The sequence below is a fragment of the Pelodiscus sinensis genome, chromosome 1 (genome assembly GCF_049634645.1).
Source record: "Pelodiscus sinensis isolate JC-2024 chromosome 1, ASM4963464v1, whole genome shotgun sequence".
In the NCBI taxonomy this organism is placed as follows: domain Eukaryota; kingdom Metazoa; phylum Chordata; order Testudines; family Trionychidae; genus Pelodiscus; species Pelodiscus sinensis.
In genome coordinates this window covers 134992817-135011453 of record NC_134711.1, presented here as the reverse complement: position 1 = coordinate 135011453, position 18637 = coordinate 134992817, and the positions used below count along the sequence as shown (strand labels likewise).

The 18637-nt window shown below is 45.5% G+C and overlaps 1 protein-coding gene across 1 annotated transcript in view; it reads left to right on the top strand.

The window, feature by feature from the left end:
- Window positions 1-18637, top strand: part of LOC102459099 (ovostatin-like) — a 68641-nt gene that overhangs the window by 48000 nt on the left and 2004 nt on the right. The window contains exons 21-34 of the mRNA XM_075902476.1: window positions 1239-1342; window positions 2818-2869; window positions 3787-3870; window positions 4967-5143; window positions 5483-5564; window positions 6469-6625; window positions 7090-7164; window positions 9903-10068; window positions 10611-10831; window positions 11851-12066; window positions 12205-12329; window positions 12608-12698; window positions 16167-16235; window positions 16814-16916. Coding sequence (XP_075758591.1) covers window positions 1239-1342; window positions 2818-2869; window positions 3787-3870; window positions 4967-5143; window positions 5483-5564; window positions 6469-6625; window positions 7090-7164; window positions 9903-10068; window positions 10611-10831; window positions 11851-12066; window positions 12205-12329; window positions 12608-12698; window positions 16167-16235; window positions 16814-16916 — 1722 coding nt within the window. The remainder of the gene's footprint in view (window positions 1-1238; window positions 1343-2817; window positions 2870-3786; window positions 3871-4966; window positions 5144-5482; window positions 5565-6468; window positions 6626-7089; window positions 7165-9902; window positions 10069-10610; window positions 10832-11850; window positions 12067-12204; window positions 12330-12607; window positions 12699-16166; window positions 16236-16813; window positions 16917-18637) is intronic.

The following is an 18637-nucleotide window of genomic DNA, read 5'->3' as shown; positions in this document are numbered from 1 at the left end:
CGGTTTTCCGCAAAAAAGCCCCGATCGCCATTTTCGTGATCGGGGCTTTTTTGCGGAAAACAGTACTGTGCTGTTTAGACTGGCCCTTTTGTGCAAAAGACTTTCAGAAAAAGACTTTTGCCCGAACGGGAGCAGCATAGTATTTCCGCAAGAACACTGACGATCTCATGTAAGATCGTCAGTGTTCTTGCGGAAATTCAAGCGGCCAGTGTAGACAGCTGGCAAGTTTTTCCACAAAATCATCTTACCAGTCTAGACACAGCCTACTTGTCCTGGATTTCTGTACATAACCCCACCTCTGCCCAAACCTGGGAACTTGCTCCTTGTTAACAAAGAATTTTACATGCTCTTTAAACACTCTTAGCTCACTGAAACCCACAGCAGAAATAGAAAATTTACATGAAAGCACCCAAATTCAGAAATCTTTCAATAACAACAAAGTGTGCCAGAAATATTGAACTAGATCCTGATATAAATTGGCTCCATTAGCTACAGTAAAGTCCAAGCTAAGAATCTGCCTCTAAGTTTTCAATATTTTCTTTCCAAATGTAGCCTTTACGTTAAATGGCTTAGAGTTTTGTTATGTGTAGAATGTTGGAAGTGTAACATGATTTTTTAACTTACAAAGACTTCCCCAAAGGGATCTTCATTGTGGTCCAAATTTTATACAAGGATCTTTTGTAAAATCCAAAAAATATAAACAAGAGATCATTTTACTTCAATCTTGCATTCAAAAAGCCTGGTGTGTAAAGAATTTTATCGACTCTATAGTGTAATTGTGAACTCTCTAAAGCCAAAATAATTTTTCTATCCAAAATTACAGCATGGTAAAGTGCAGGCTTGTAATAGATTTCTAGCTGCAAAGGTAACAATAGAAAAGCTTCTGTGTCTCCAGAGTAATAGGATTTTTGTTAAGTTACATTTTGTACTGATTACAAAGCTTTTGGCATCGTTTTCCAATTTCCACATTGCTGGTACTTGCAAAGGGCTCGGTGAAGTTCTGCCAAGCTGCCCTGTAAGTGTCAGAGACAAGATTCACCAATAGTAGTTTATTCTATCTGTGATGAACTGCAACAGTAAAAGCAATGACCAGAATTCATATACACTATTGGCTGCTTTGGAAGGGAGGGAATTTTCCAGAATTCCTTCAGGCCAGCCAAGGAGGAGTGAATATAAAAGCCTAGGATTACATTGGCATTAAATTAATTTTCTTTCTTGAAATCGGGGGTTTCTTTCAGGCAATGTGAGCTTTACCGTTACTGCTGAAGCAAGGTCGATCGATGCATCTCAGGAGCAAAGACTGGAACGCGTGGACACGGTCATCAACCTGTTGTTAGTCGAGGTATAATAAAAGATGGTGTCTCTGGGGTATGCTTCTCTTTAAATTTTATTTGACTCTCTCTCACTAATCTCAGAGGGGGAGCCGTGTTAATCTGTAATTGAAAAAACTTAAAAAACAGTGAAGAATCCTGCAGCACCTTAGAGAACAAAAAAACACGTAGCTGGATCATGAGCTTTCGTGAGCACAACCCACTTCTTTAGATGAATGGAGTTAAGCGGGTTCAGGTTCCAAATAAATAGCAGAGAAAGAGAAGGGACACGGAGGGAAAGGAGAGGAGAAAAAATGGGAAAAGAACAGTCAGTTATAGTGTCTGTGCTTAACGAAACTCTCCCTCTCAAAGCATCTAGTGAAAGCATCAACTCCGGGTCTAACACAAGCTCTATTTTTCTCACCTGTCTAGTGCTAAGCTATGTGTAAAGGCAGTTTAAGAGAGTCCCTGAGACTGATGCAAATGCTGTCCTGGGAAGCCCATGGAATACATGTGATACTCAGAGGAAGTAACAATCCTGTGGCATCTAACATGGCTTCCCCTCTGATACTTGTCAGAGGACGTAGTGGGCCAGGCTGCAATCCACACAGGAGTTATGGCATCAAAGTTCAACCCACTCTCTCCAAACTAGTTGCCAAACACTGCACCAAAATGGCCTCTGCTGGAATTTCACTGTCCCACATATTTTGTGACAGGCTTCACTTGCTTGGATTTGGCTGTCGTTCAAGCCGTACATCCATGCACGTCTAAAGAAACCACCTTCTATAGTCACCAGAGCCAGAGCCAGAGCCAGGCATCTCCATCACTAAAACCACAAGCTTTTCTACCTGAGTATCTTCTTTGGCTGTCCCCTGTCCCTCAACAGAGGGTGATGAGATATGGTTGCAGGCACATAGCCAGGGTGGTGCAGAGTGGCCATCAGTCCAGCTGGAACTGAGAATAGAATTTGCATTACTAGATGGCATCTGGCATATTATTGCAGCCATGTCTGGAACCAGACACTCATGGGGCCAATTTGTCTTTTCTTAACACCTGTGGAAGCCTAGGGAATTCTGTGGGGAAGAGATGATCTCAGACTTTGGGGAAATTCTTTTCTATACATTTGATGCCTTTGGCCCATTTCTGTAAGAATGCTGCAGGGGTGAAGAGAAAGGGGCAGAACTTGTCATGTGAAGTGTCCAGCAGCCGCCGTATCAGAGAAAGCTGGAGCTGTGCCTAGCTCTCCTCCTCAGCTGTGAATTTCTCCTGCCCACTTCCCCGCTGCTTTCCTGGAGGAGGGGAATAGCACACAAAGGGCCAACGCTGTTGGCTACCAAGAGAAGGAGGGAGTGATTCCCCATCACCCAGATTGGAAGGGCAGTCACCTTCCCTCGAATATCCCTGGGTAATACTAGATGCTACAAAGATGTGCTGTCCAGAATTATTTTGTTCATTGTTGTCTGTTCCTCTTCTCTTCCTCCCTCTGCACTTCCCTGCTGTGGACCAGCCTGAAGGTATCAGAAAGGAAGAGACCCAGAGCTCCCTCATTTGTACCAAAAGTAAGAGCATCCCTCCAATTTCCTCTTGTTAAATTCAGCAAGTGATCGCTGTATGAGAGACGTCCAGATGAAGACTGTTTTAACCAAGGCCCTTCTCTGCCCTGCAAGGGACTGGACTTGAACACCTCCCAAGGTCCCTTCCAGTTCTATGATCCTATGAATAATCCTTGGTTCTTTGAAACTGAGGGAGCTGAAGCAATGTTTGTCACTTGCGGTTGGTTGTTGCTGTCCACATATCACTCCTGTTGGATCATTGAACCAGCGTGGTGTGTTTCGCATCCAGGCCCCCAAGCAGTAGCACATCCCTTGCCAGGTAATGGCTAGTGGGATGGTGCAGAACCACCCTCTCATGATTAGATTAACACCACCCAACTGCATGCCATAGAATGTATCTGCGTGGAAATGAGGAGGGCGTCTGTAGCATCTGGAGACTGACCTAGCTAGTTTAGTTTCACTACATTAAATAGCAATAGTACTGGAGCCCTGGCAGGCTTGGCTGGCCACTCAAGTACCTATGCAGGGTCTTTTACAGCCTGCGCTGCTGCCACTTTGCTACTATTGTTACTCTAGTTAACTGGAACAAAGCTACTTTGGGATGTCTGTGGCAGTCACATCTCTCGACGCAGCGCAGACCTACCTAGACACCCTGTTTGTTATATTGAGAGAAGCCACGGTCATGTGACTGTGGCACTGGACTGGCAGTCCGGATTCTCTGCTTTGCCGCTAAGTCACCATATAAACTGTATTACCTCACTTTCCCATGCTTCCCCCATCTGGATTGAAAATAATAATGCTTGGATGATGTGATGCTTAAATTGTGTGATAATTGTTGGAAAATAGGTCCTATAGAAGGGATAGTTAGTACTTGGGGGAAAAAACAACAAAAATGATTTATTGTTGTTATATTTTATCAACAGGCAGTGCTGTTTCTGAAAGCATCTCTCCAAAGCTCCCAAAAAACCTGGTGCAGGGATCTGCCAGAGCTTTTTTTTCTGTCCTTGGTAGGTTTAATGTTCATACTAACAATAAAGGGCTTGATATTCCCCTGGCTTCAATCTTACCTTGTCACTGATTCCAGTGCTATGGGAGTGTAGAGTGATTGTACAATCCTGTCACTCGGAGCTGTTAGTGTTTCACACCCATTTTGCACAGCTGTAAATAACTAAGAACTTGTCCAAATTTTTCCAACAAAATGGTTTTTCTGTTGGAAGGATCTGAGTCAACTACACCAAACCATTCTGTTGGGATGTATCAGATTTTTGCTGAAAAAAATTCAAAAAAATGTCAGTTCAGCAAAAATCAGTCTTGTTAAAATGAGAACAATGCTTTGATGAGTTTGAAAAAATGTCATTTTATTTTTCTGAAACAAAACTTGAGAGTTGTGGGAAATGTTGAAATTTTAATATTTTTTTCATTTCAATTTGGAATGAAAAGAAAATTGGTAATTCAGAATTTCCCATTGAAAAGGAAATCTAGGATCTGAGCAACTCTCACAACAATACAAAGTACAAGGAAGTGGAAATACTGACTCATGAGAACTGTTGATCTGGAATGAATTAGCATAATTTTGAACTGGGGCTCCATCTTTTTCTAGCTCAATGTGAGTTGTAGTATGGCTGGCCCCTGTGACCAAACTGAAGCAGTGAAATATCCCTAGCCGTGACATATTCCTAGGCCAATTGCTGCACTCAGATGTGCCCATGCAACTCACTGGAAGTCAATCACTTTAAAATTGCAGCATAGACAGAATGTGGATCCTAGAATGGAACCTGTTTGTTAAAGGATAACGGCTATTTCTGAGCACGTAACGTAGTACCGATGCTCAGACATTGTTTTCTATTGATTTCCATTTCCTTAGATCTTTCTTATTTGTCTCATTTGTCTGCAGCTCTGTATTGTAAAAATAAATGGCCGAAGAAACTACCCATGTGGAGAGATGTGGGGATTTCTCCTTTTTCACCCAACCTTTCTGGTCTTCACTGAAACTTCTCTGTCTTCCTCTGCAAATGCATAATTTGGGGGAATAAAACTGTATCATGTAACATGTTAAATACTAGCTAAGAGTTCCACTCACTCCCTCTGTCTTTTGTTGCTCAGGGGATCTCCTGGGCATGGCCATGAGGAACCTGGAGAATCTCCTCCAGATGCCCTATGGCTGCGGGGAGCAGAACATGGCCCTGTTTGCCCCCAACATCTACATCCTGGACTATCTGAATAAGACGGGACAGCTGAGCAAGGAGACCGAACTCAAAGGCATTGGCTACTTAGTCAGCGGTGAGAAATACTAAGATTCCTTCATCTAATCCTGTGGCTGTGTGTGCTAAAATGCCATTCTAGTCCCAGTGTACATGCAATAGTTACTAGGGCTGGAAGAGATCTCTGGAGTCATCGAGTCCAGCCCCCTGCCCAAAGCTGGACCAACCCCAACTAAAACAATAGATTCAGAGAGCCTCAGTGATATGTGTGTGATGGTACATTGCCGGGCACAAACAATTAGCCAGTGAGATCAGTCACCCAAACTGTGTTCATTATTCAATGCAAAGCTCTTCAGCTTCAATGTATCAAAGCAATAAAAGGTCCACTGAGCGTATGTCTTCTGTGTTTTGGCTCCAGGGTACCAGAGGCAGCTGTCCTTCAAACACCAGGATGGGTCCTTCAGTTCCTTTGGGAACAGTGATGAGGAAGGAAGCATCTGGTAAGAACTGGGAAGCTGTGTAGGGTCCTAGAATAGGGAAAGAAGCTGTTTGTGAGCTGGAACAGGAATACTTTTACAGACGGATACTGCGGTCAGGGAGGGAAGTGCCAGCAGGAAGACTGACTGGCTCAGGGCTGTTTGGAGCCTTTCACCTCTATGGCACTGCTTACAGTCTCCTGAGGCTGGGGAGAAACAGATGGCCTGGGACTAGGGAATGGGCGATAGAGCCTTTCACCTCTACATCATCGTTCCACTCCCACCCTCTCCCCCCAGTTCAGGGGGGCTGTGTTGCTTGAGGGAATCGGGCAATGGCAAAGGTTGCTTTTCACCTCCAGATTTCGGTGCAGTCCGGGTGGGGTGTGCAGGTGAGGGGAATGGCTAGCCGGTACACCATTTCAGTGTGAAGCGTACCTCTTCTGGGCATGAACAGAGAACATCACTCGGTAGGGTAGGGTTTGTCAATCCCGTCTGCATGGCTGCCTGTCAATCCTGCACCTTTTGCAGCTGAGTGACTGGGGACCTCCTGCCTTTCTATATGTGGGGCTATATTAGCCTCTGACTGCCCAGCAGGGAACATACCAGTGTTCCTGTCCTTGTTCTAGGAATGGCTTTGTTAAGGGAGAGTTCTGGGGGTGGTGGAAAATGGGCCTTGAAACATGGGGCCTCTGTTCAATGTTCCCTCAGTCCCAGGTGATTGTCCTTTGTGCAGATGTCTCCATGTAGCATTGCTCACCAGAGGATGGTTATGGGGAAAATCATGGAGCGGAGGTTTATATGAGACCAGATTGGGCTCTGGATTCTGTTTGATGGGCCTCCTCCAGCATCCCCCATATGGAAAGTGGCAGCAGAAAAGAGAGATTCTCTGTCTCCTGATCCTCACTCCTGCTGTCTGCTTCCCTTGCAGGCTCACTGCTTTCGTATACAAGTCTTTTGTAGAAGCCAAACGCTACATCTATATTGATGATAATGTCTTATCTCAAGCCCTGAACTGGCTGGCGAGTACGCAGAATGCAGATGGCTGCTTCCTAAATGCGGGGAAGCATTTCAATAATGCCTTGCATGTGAGTGATCTCAGCTTTCTCCCAAGCTTCCAGTCCTACCACTGGGCTATAACTGTCCAACCACTGCCCCATGGCATTCTAATCCCCAAATGTTCAGACATGTCATTGGGATAAGTTACCTCCAGCACCATTCCCCAGACAGACTCTAAATCCTACTAGTACTGACAGACGATGCAATAGAAATGGATGGGTTCATGAGCCACAGAGTCTTAGTTTTAGTCCTCCATGCTGCATACATGCATTTATAACTAAGGGGTATGGGGACATCTTCTGCTTTATTATCCAAGTGTAAGCTCTGAGTAAACTTACTAAAATCCTTCTGCCTTTATATTGGGTCACCTGAAGGGAGAATTTGACCCTATGTCTTTGTATGAACATTCAATGCTTGTCCTAATCTTGCTGGTAGCTGAGTATTTCACTTGTCTACACTTTGCTTTATAATGATCTCTTTGTATTCTGCTCAGGGTGAAACAGAAGATGGACTTTCACTCACAGCCTATGTTACTGCAGCATTGCTCAAGGCCGGACACCTCAGCTCAGTAAGAATAAAGTGCTAACTTGCATTATTAGACTGGCCAGGCATATGTCACAAAGAACATGGAAGTGCAAATCTGTGCCTCCTTTCTACTCTTCACTGATGCCTTAAACACTTGCTTTTGCACACTAAGCTTGTATTTGGCTATATCAAGGGGTCTGTATTGTATCCAATGATATATTGGAATGATTATGTGTCAATGGCTTTGCAAATGCACTGGGCACTTCATGCACGATATCAGCTAGTCATGTCTTGCATCCCCAGTCTAACGGCGGTTATGGATCCACTTATCATTAGCCAGTCTTAGCTGTCAACAATATCCCAGTTGTGTTAGAAAGCAGAGTTCCTTAAAGGCAGACTCCAGCTCAGATTTGGTCAGTGAACAGAAGAATGGCAATACTGGGTCCAATTAATGGTCAGTATCCTGCCCTCTAACAATGTCCAGTGCCAGATGCTACAGAGGGAATGAACAGAACAGGGCAACTTTCAAGCAGTTCTTCCCCTGTCATCCAGTTACTGCTTCTGGCAGTCAGGGGTTTCGGGACACTTGGAGCACAAAGTTTGATTCCTAACCATCTTGACTAATACTCACATATGGACCTATTCTCCATGAACTTATGTAATTCTTTGTTGGACATAGATACGCTTTTGACTTTCACAACATCCCCTAGCAAGGAGTTCCATAGGTTGATTGTGTGTTGTGTGAAGAAATACTTCCTTTTGTTTGTTTGAAACCGGATGCCTATTAATTTCCTTTTGTGATCCCTCATTCTTGTGTTATGTGACAGGATAAATAACACTTTCCTATTCACTTTCTTTACACCATTGATGATTTTATGGACAACTATCATAGGTCCCCTTAGCTGTCTCTTTTCCAAGCTGAACAGTCTTTTCAATGTTTCCTCATATGGAAGCAGTTCGATACCTCTAATCATTTTTATTGCTCTTCTCTGTATTTTTTCCATTTCTGAAATATATATTTTGAGATGGGGCACCCAAAACAGCACATAGTATGTGAGATGTGGACATACCATGACTTTATATAGTGACATTATGATATTTTGATCTCATCGACTCTTTCCTAATGGAAGCTAACATTCTGTCAGTTTTTTCAACTGTCGCTGCACATTGAGTAGAAGTTTTAAGAGAATTCCCCATAATGACTCCAGGATTTTTCTTGAATGGTAACAGCTATTTCAGGCCCAATCATTTTATATGTATTGTTGAGATCGTATTTTCCAATATGCATCATTTTGCATTTATAAACCCTGAATTTCCTCTGCCATTTTGTTGCTCACACATCCAGTTTTGGAAGACCACTTTGTTGTTTTTCACTATCTGTTCTGGATTTAACTATCCTCAGTAATTCTATATCATGATTAAAGGTCTAGAAAACATGACCTATGAGGGAAGACCGAAAGAAACTGGGTTTGTTTAGTTTAGAAAAGAAAAGACTAAGAGGGGACATGATAGTGGTTTTCAAGTATCTAAAAGGGCGTTATAAGGAGGAGGGAGAAAAATTGTTCTCCTTGGGTTCTGAAGATAGGAAAAGAAGCAACGTGCTTAAATTGTAGTAAGGGAGATTTAGGATGCACATCAGGAAAAACTTCCTGCCTGTCAGGGTGGTTAAACACTGAAATAAATTGCTGGGGGTGGGGGTGGGGTTGTGGAATCTCCATCACTGGAGATATTTAAGAGCTGGTCAGCAGACACCTGTCAGGGATGATCCAGACAGTGCTTGGTCCTGCCATGAGGGTAGGGACTGGACTCGATATCTCAAGGTCCCTTCCAGTTCTAGTGTTCGAGGATTCTCTCTGCAAATTTTGCCCCTCACTTTTATCCCCCTTTCCATATAATGGATGGATATGTTGAATAGCACTGGTCCCAGTACAAGATCCCTGGGGGACACTGCTATTTAGTTCTCTGCATTCTGAAAATGATGCATTCACCTGACTTTTAACCAGTCATTGATCCATGAATGGAGCTTCCTATTGCTCTTTGAAGTGTTGTAAGACTAAATACCTTAAAGATTGAGAGGCACCCAGATAGTATGGTGGAGACAAGATCAGAGTCCAAGATAGACAGCAGTAAAACATTCTCCAGGATTGAGCTGTGTCTTTAGTTACACCTGTGCAATCCCATTATCACCTTCTTAATATTCATTTGATGTATCTGTGATTGTGCAGTTGGAGGATAGTTAACAAGTCCTTGTTGTTGTATGAGCCAAAACCGAGTCCAGCTCATTCTCCTAGAGTTGGAATAATTCCACATATCTGACAGAAGTGAAAAATGATTTGTCATTAAAGTCATCAAGTAAATAACAGTAATAATAATAAATATTATCTAGCTCACATCTAGCACCTTTCGTCAGTTGATCCCCAACCATTTGACAAAGGAGGGCAGTATCATTATCTTTGTGCAGATGTAGAAGTGGAGGCCCAGAAAAGCAAAGTGACTAAATCACCAAGCTGGCAAGAAGCAGAGCTAGGAATGAAACTCTGGTCCACACAGGTCTAGTCCAGCAGATATGTTGAGTAAGAAGATGCCATTTCCTCATGGTTACTTTTCAGAAAAGACCTCCTCTTAAAGAGATCTTCTTGCACACTGCTACCTGTGAGAGGGACCATGCCACGCACAGCATGAGAGTCTAGTGATGAATGACTAACGAGAGGTTGACATCTTTAAGAAGTTGTTGCACTAAGCTGTATTCCAAACAACTCTCACACACATCTGTATTGATAGCACCCAGTGGTCCACAAAGGCCTGTCCTGCTTGGATGCTGCATCTGTCAAGAATGTGGATAACACTTATGACCAAGCTCTCCTGGCTTATACGTATGGCTTAGCGGGTAACAAGGAGAAATGGAGATTCTTTCTAGATAAGCTGGACAAATCGGCTAAAAAAGTTGGTGAGTGTCATTTGAGTTTCCCATTAAGAGTGGTTTGGGCAAATAGTCTGTAGTATGAAAAACATCAGCCTTTAATGTCTGGCCTCTGTTATTTCTTATTCCACCACAGCCTTGATTGGGCTTCTCTTCAAAGTGGAATATGAATTCTGTGAATATCTCTTTACCTTGTGGCCTAGGCAGAAGGGGAAATTAAGATGGGATGTTCTTGCAGCTTTCCTTTCCTTTCCTTTCCTTTCCTTTCCTTTCCTTTCCTTTCCTTTCCTTTCCTTTCCTTTCCTTTCCTTTCCTTTCCTTTCCTTTCCTTTCCTTTCCTTTCCTTTCCTTTCCACTCCATTTCTCTGGAAATGCATCTTGAGTCTCTTGCAGCACAAAAGTGTAGCTACTGGGAAATGAAGTTGCCCTCCACAACTTCCCAGACCTCCTAGCCCTGTGTGAAAGAGGGATGGGAGCAAGGTACCAGCATTGGGTCCCCACAGGGCAGCATTGCACAATAACCACTAGGTTCTTGATCAGGCTTCTCACAATACCCTTTCTCCTCTCAGGTGGCTCCATATACTGGGAGCGGAAAGACAAGCCTCTGGCAGAAATATCCCCCTCCTTCAACTCCCGCGCTGCCTCTGCTGAGATTGAGATGACCTGCTATGTGCTGCTGGCGCTGCTCCAGGGACCCACCCTGACACAGAAGGAGCTATCGTATGCAGCTCAGATCGTGCAGTGGGTGGCTAAGCAGCAGAATCCATACGGAGGCTTCTCCTCCACACAGGTGACTATTGCTTCTGTTCAAAGGAATAGACCCTGAAACCAGTCAAAACCCTCAAGCTGAGTCCCCTGCCCCTCTACTGCTGGGAGGGAGCTTCCAGAGAGGACTCTGAGATTCTGAAGCTTCCTTCTCCTTTAGGTGCAAAATAGCCCAAATCAGGTGCAAAAGCCATGTATCTGACAGGAGGTTTGGAGCAGGTGTAGGGCAGGGTCCAGGAAGTGAGGGAGTGGGATGCTATCATGCAGCCTGGGGACTAAGGGGTTAACTACACCCAGGGCCAGACGGAGGCATGGGCGAGCCGGGCAGCTGCCCAGGGCGCCAACCAATGAGGGGCGCCTGATGACAGCTGTAAGGGGTGCGCAGCGTCCCTTACAGCTGCCATCAGGCACCATGTGCCTGGCTCCCACAACGCCGGCCTGCCCACATACCCTGGTATTGGCTAATGGTTGTGTCCTGGTTTGTATTTTAGAGATGAGCTTTCCCAAGTGATCTCTGCCCTGACTTTCTTATCATTAGTCGGGTGGTGGCAGCGGAGTTTTTTATTCCCAAAATCTAGGTGGTTAATATTTTGGGGGAAGTTTTATACCAAAGCCTGGCAGATAAGGTTTTGGGGGTACTTTTGCTGGCCCCACTTCTGCATTTATTGTGCCAGAGTGGGGAAGGAGCCCCCTTTCTAGGAGCTGATTCACCAGCTGCCTAAATTCATGTTCCTTTGTTGTTCGTGCTGCTGGGTGGTTTGTGCTGCTGTAACTACTTGCCAGGGCACGGCGAGTTCTGCTACAGGCGTCCTGGTAACCTATTCGCATGGAAGGAGGTGGTGATTTGCCTGAGTTCTCACAGCAAGTCAGTGGCAATCAGGAGTAGGGTGCAGGTGTCCTAATTCAGTTCAAGCCACAGACTCGCCTTCGCTCCCCCTCTCAGAACGGGAGGTGCTGGGCTCTCTGCAGTATAGGAGCGGTTCCCATCTCAAACACTGTATCTCAGCAGAGTAGCTCTCTAATGAGGGGCCTGGTATTTTTCAGGACACTGTTGTTGCTCTGCAAGCTCTGGCCCGCTACGCGTATCTCACTTTCTCAAAAGACGGTCGGAACACGGTCACGATCAGCTCCCCGGAACTTCCGAAGACGGTTTTCCAGGTGGACAACGAGAAGCGCTTCCTGCTGCAGCAGGTGTCCCTGCCCAGCCTCCCTGGCACATACAGCGTGGAAGTGAAGGGCAGTGGCTGTGTCTTTATGCAGGTAAACAAGACTCCCACCCCTGAACTTCTAGCCCTTTCAGTTCTTAACTCTCCCCTTGCTTCCTTTCAGCAGTGCTGCAGCATCACAGCAGGGGCTGCCCAGGCTACTTTGCTACATGACAGTTTCTTTCTCCTCTAGACAACCCTGAGGTACAACATCCACCTTCCCCAAAAGGCCTCTGGGTTCTCTCTCTCCGTGCAGACAGCGAATGGTTCCTGTGCAGGCAGCTTCCTGCCCAAGTTTGACCTTGTCGTCTCCGCCAGGTAAGCTCATGCCACCGCCCTGGCTCTCTGGAGCCCACAAAGGGCAAAGTCTCAGGGGAGGGACTGAAAGAGGAGACCAGTTAACAGCCCATGGCGTGGCTGCAGGAAGGCATGCAGGGCCTTCTGCGGAATGACACTGACTCCTACCGCTAACTGCTCCACCCGCTGGTGGAACTGCAGGGGCAGGAAGGGCCCCACAGCGCAGTGAGATTTCTGCACGTGTCATTGTATTTCCTCCCCAGTCACAATCCAGACTGACCCAGTCTCTCCTGTTTCAGTTATGCCGGGAAGCGCAATGCCTCCAACATGGCCCTGATCGACGTCAAGATGCTCTCGGGCTTCGTCCCTGTCAGGTCGTCCTTGCAGGAGGTACGGGAATAGGGTGCTGTCAGTAAGCCACCCAAAGGGCAGCCAGAGTCAGAGGCCATTACACCAGGGGCTGGAGAAGGAGAGGGGCTGAGTAGCGAACTGGTGTCCTAAGCCACGTGGAGAATTCTGCTAAACTATTTGTGCCCAGGGTCTAGCCACTGACGCCCTGTGCTCAAGTAGGGTAGTTACCCCTGGAGAGGGTAAGTGTGCTTGGCCTTGGGCACTGTGCCTCCTCATCCACATGGGGTATGTGGTCCCCAGGACTTGCCATGGGATGATGCCAATGTACGCAGTGCAGTTTAGCAAGCCTGGAAGAACCTATATCTCCCTACTCATCTCTGTTTTATATAGACTCACCCCCCAGGTTATAATTCAGAGATCACAGGATAAGGGACCACTGAGATGATCCAGTCTGACCATCTGCATAACACAGGCCAGAGAACGTCACCTGGCAGTCCTGTAGCAAAGCCATAACTTGCAGTTGAGCTAAAGCCCATGTCTTAGAAAATCACTAAATCTCAAGTTAAAGCCTCCACATGATGGAGGATGCAGTACATGTCTTGGGAAGGGGGTTCAATGGTTCATATCCCTTGCTGTTCAAAATGTGCACCCTGTTGGTAGCCTGGATTTAATTAGTTTCAACTCCCAGCCACGCACACTGTGGAAATGTTTCTCAACCGTTTTGATACCAGGGAGTGGCTTGGTGCCTTTCTAAACTGCGTGAGGGAGAGCTCAGGGATATTACTTACCCTGGTCCTGGATAACACTGTGTTATGCTTATAAGGCTACATCTAGACTACAGGCTTCTTTCAGAAGAAGCTTTTCCAGAAGAGATCTTCCGAAAAAAACTTCTTCCAAAAGAGAGCATCCACTCTGCGAAAACGCATTGAAAAAGCCATCTGCTTTTTCGAAAGATAGTGTCCACACTGGATGGAGGCTATCTCCCATGTAAGCTGTGATTGCTATGGGTGGAATGGCCACCAGAGCACCTGTGCTTTTTCTCTTCTTCTGGAAGAACTCCTTTTCCCCATTCACACCTACCTTTTTCTGAAAGAACTCTTTTGGAAACAGGCTTCTTCCTTATAGAAAGAGGTTTACCAGTGTCAGAAAAACCCCCTCTGTTCTTTCGAATGTCTTTCGAAAGGATGTGATTGCAGTGTGCATATAAAAACTTTGTAGTGTAGACATGCCATATCATGGCTCCTTCCCCACTCTGGCACTGCCCAGAAGTGGAGGCCAGCAAAAGTACCCCAAAACCTTCTCTATCAGGCTTTGGTAAAAAAATTCCCCCCAAAATCTAGATTTTGGGAATAAAATCTCTGTTGCCACCACCCAAGTATTGATACGAAAATCACTTGGGAAATCTCACCCCTAAAGTACAAACCAGGACACAAACCATTAACCAATACCAGGTTAATAGAAGGGAAAGAGAAAGAACTTTTATTATCACCCCAGTATTCCTGTTGCAAGCATAATGACTAGAGGGAAAAGTAACAAAATAATATACTCATGGAGAAACTCCACCATGGGCCTAGAACTTAGCTACAAAGGGAAGCCAAAACATTTTTTAAAAGTGCACAGACATCAGATCCCATTTCCCAAACTATAAAACAATGAAACCTGATGGATTTATCTAAACTTTACCTGACTTACAGAAAGTGTAGAATTGTTTCTTGGAGAGAGAGCCATGTCTGTCTCCCTCAGTAGCTGGAGCAGCACTGCCCAGAGACAAAGGAGGGAAAAAACAAAAATTCCTTTGTCCCAGTTTGAAATTCCTATCTACATTCCAATTGACCACTCTACCTGCCTTAGGTGTAGTTAATCCCTTGGGGTATGTCTACACTACCCTCCTAGTTCGAACTAGCGGGGTAATGTAGGCATACCGCACTTGCAAATGAAGCCCGGGATTTGAATTTCCCGGGCTTCATTTGCATAAGCAGGGAGCCGCCATTTTTAAAACCCCGCTGGTTCGAACCCTGTGCAGCGCGGCTACACGGGGCTCGAACTAGGTAGTTCGGACTAGGCTTCCTATTCCAAACTACCGGTACACCTCGTGGAACGAACTACCTAGTTCGAGCCCCGTGTAACTGTGCTGCACGGGGTTCGAACCAGCGGGGTTTTAAAAATGGCGGCTCCCCGCTTATGCAAATGAAGCCCGGGAAATTCAAATCCTGGGCTTCATTTGCAAGTGCAATATGCCTACATTACCCTCCTAGTTCGAACTAGGAGGGTAGTGTAGACATACCCTTAGTCCCCAGGCTGCTGGCCATCTCTTATGATCATGACATACCCTAAGAACCACACAGGATCTTTATATGTGGTTAAGGTAATGCTCTGTGTTTATTGAGAATACAATGGGAAAACAGTTAGCCTATGCTTAGATAGACAGAGAGACGGGCACACACATCCCTGCCAGTGATGGTATGGTTACCAGTCTGTTGCTTGCATTAGCGTGGCTAATCTATGGAAATATACCTGTCTCATAGAACTGGAGGGACCTTAAAAGGTCATTGCATCCAGTCCCCTGCCCTCATGGCAGGATCAAGTACCATCTCTGACAGATTTGCCCCAAATCCCTCAATTGCCCCCTCAAAGATTGAGCTCACAACCCTGAGTTTAGCAGGCCAATGCTCAAACCACTGAGCTATCCCCCCCTCCATACTGAGACCTAGGCTATCCCTCCCCTCCATACAGAGACCGAGTGATGGGCTCAGATCCTGAGATCAAACTCTCAAATCTGAGCTGGCAGTGGGTGTCCAACCTCAGGCCCTTCTCCCCCGAATGCCTTTCAACAGCAGCTATGATTGGCGTATACCACAGAAATGTTGGTGAACGTCAAACCATGCAACTTAACGTCCAGAGAAGTGAAAGGAGAGGGTGGGATGTGGTGAAAAGCAGTTCTTTTCGGAGCCTGTTCAATCCTGGTCTGCTTTTCTCTGGGCATGAGTGGGCATTCAGATCACATTTATTATACTGGGGTTGGGTTTATCCTTTGGGTCTGGAGCTGTATGAAACCCAGAACTTGATTTTTGGCAATATTGTGTGGAATTTTTATATCCTTCACACTTTCTACCTGAGCTTAGTTGAAAGAAAGTTCTTATTTTTTTAGCCCTGAATCATTTTTGTCTATTCATTTTGCTTAAACAAGTACCTAGTGTTAGAGACATTGCACTTTTCATTAAAAATGGTAACATGGAAAAATTTAGATTAATATGGGTCTAATTTGAGTACATAATAAAATGCAAAAAAGGTTGAAGTTTGAAAAGTTCTGTGTTTCATTATGGTGATTTTTTCATACCCTTAGGACGTCTGCAATACATATATTTTTCTAATTACCAATTGTGCCCACTAGATGTCACTGTGGCACTACAGACATGGTAGGATCCCTGCAGGTCCTTAGCTACAAATGATTGTAGATTTGGAAATGTCTCTTGTGTTGAAAGTTGATATTATTTGCCTTGTTTAAAGCTTCAGGAGACTCGCACAGTAATGCAGGTGGACACCAAGAACAACCATGTCTTCTTCTACTTACGGAACGTAAGTCTGGGGAAGAATGTGGCTTTTTTCTTTTTTTTTCTTCATAGTTTGTGTAAAATCTTAAGCTACATTCCTACAGAAATAAAACCACACATCATCAGCAAGCCTGTTTATTGTTTTCTACATGGATATTTCACGTGTTTGTTACCATTGCATATAACCAGTAGGGTGGGCTATTCAAATTACCTAGCCACACTACATAAATCCATTTAGAATAATGGCAGTTATGTTGCATATTTTTTGCTCTGAGACCTACAAATGCAGGAACACAACTGCAAACTTGTGCCATGGAAAGGGAGCTCTGGATTTATCACTAACCTTTATGGAAGAGCTGCTCATTTTCACAGCATTTTCCACAGAGATAAGCCTCTGTCCCTGCCCCCAAGAGCAGACAGTTTAAAACACCGCATTTTACACAGGGATTTGAAAAATAAGAAAGGGAGCATTTGACAGAAACTAAAAGCTGTTTATGGTGGAGAGAAGAGACAAAGGGACTTAGAAATCTCTGCTCGGAATGATGAGATAAAGTGGATATTAAATGAATCCAAGTCTGATGCCTGTTTCTATCCCATTTCCAGGTGACTCAGAAAGAGATCCGTTTCTCTTTCTCAGTTGAGCAAAGCTTTCCTGTTACTGATATCAAACCTGCTTCAGTGCACATCTATGACTACTACGAAACAGGTAGGAGGCCTGCCTGAGCCTGAGAAGAGACCTAGGCCAACTCCATACTATGGGGGAAGGTCGCCTTAAAATTCACAATTCTGGGTATGAAAAAATGTATGTTACAATGAGCTTCAGCGCTGGCCTCACAGTGGGAGGTTGGTGGGAGAAAAAACTCCCATTGACTTCTTGTACTCCTTGTGAGGAGTAGCAGTGTTCAAATGGGTGTCCTCAGCATTCGGTTTGGTGGGTCTTTACTAGACCTACTAAATCAAACACTGAAAGATCAACCACCCACAGCAAGATGTGTCCCTCAAGAACTAAGCTTTAGCACAACCCAAGCCTCTGATTAACTGCAAAATCTCACCCATCTCCTCAAGTGCTCAGATGCAGCCTTCTCTCCTTTTCAGCATTTGCCCCCTTTCCCATTTTCAGCACCAGTGTGTGGAAAGTGAGTGTGACACCCACCCACCCCCAGCAAAAGGAAGCTGAGGTTACTCAATTAGAACCAAACTGCAAAGAATGGGGCAGTCACTCCCCAAAGCTGGTGGCTGTTCCAATACTTAGATGACTATAGATGCTTAGATGCTATAATGCCTCATCGGTTACCAGACACCAACAAGACAGTTCTCTTAAAGCCTCCAACCAGACTCACAAGTCAAATATGATGCAGATTACTGAAAATCTTATTCATCCCATAAGAAAGTTCTTTCTATCCCAAAGGATCAGACCCATTGACTCCCAGGTTGACAAATATTTCAGAGCTTACCCCAAGTCCATGCATGCTTACAGCCAATTTCTATTAACTAAAGTACATTTTATGAAAAAAGAGCTTTGGTTGGGAGAGACCAGTATGCAGGCAGACGTCAGGACCGTTCTGAGATCAGATTCATTGTAGAAACGATGAGCCTTGTGGATGCAGATTTCTTACAGAATTAGTCCATTGGTCACAGTCCAATGTCCATGTTCAGGCTGAGCCAGATGAGACTGGAGATCTGTCTGATGGCTTAAAGCTTCCCCTGATAAAGCATCAAGCAGATCTGAGATAAAAAGAGTCCTTAGGTCTGGGGTGGGCAAGATATGTTTCATGGGCTGGATCTGGCCCATCAAGCCTCTGGATCTGGCCCGGGGACACCCTGGCAGGACCCTCAGGCGTGCAGCTGCCACTGTGTTAAGCACAGGGCTGCTCCACGTGGTTCTGTGCTCTGAAGGGGGGAGGAAGCTTCGTGTGATCTCCCCATCCCAAGCTCAGTCCTCCGCTCCTATTGGTCAGAAACAACCGGCCAATAGGAGCTGAGAGATTGGCCTGTGGGGTGGGGGCAGTGCAAGCCTCTCCCTGCTCCCCAAGCTGAGAGCCACATGGAGAGAGGAGCCTGCAGTGTTAAGCTGTCTGGGGCTGCAGGAGGCAGGGAGTCCACCCTGCCTTAGGGGTGCTGCAGGCCTGCTGGCTGGAAGACATTTAGATGAGCATCTTCCAGCCACAGCCTGCCTCTGGCACCACAGCCCCTCCCATATCCCAATTCCCTCCCCCAGGTCACCATCCAAACCTTCTCCCCCAGGTCACAACTCACTTCCAGACCCTGTTCTCCCTCCTACACCCGAATCCCCTGCCCAGATCACAACCCCCTCCTTCAACCAAACTCCCTCTCAGGCCTCACACTATCTCACCCCAGGCCCTTACCCTGTGTGCCTTTCTGCACGTAACCTCCACCCTAGATCCTGCACCTCCTTCACAGAAACGT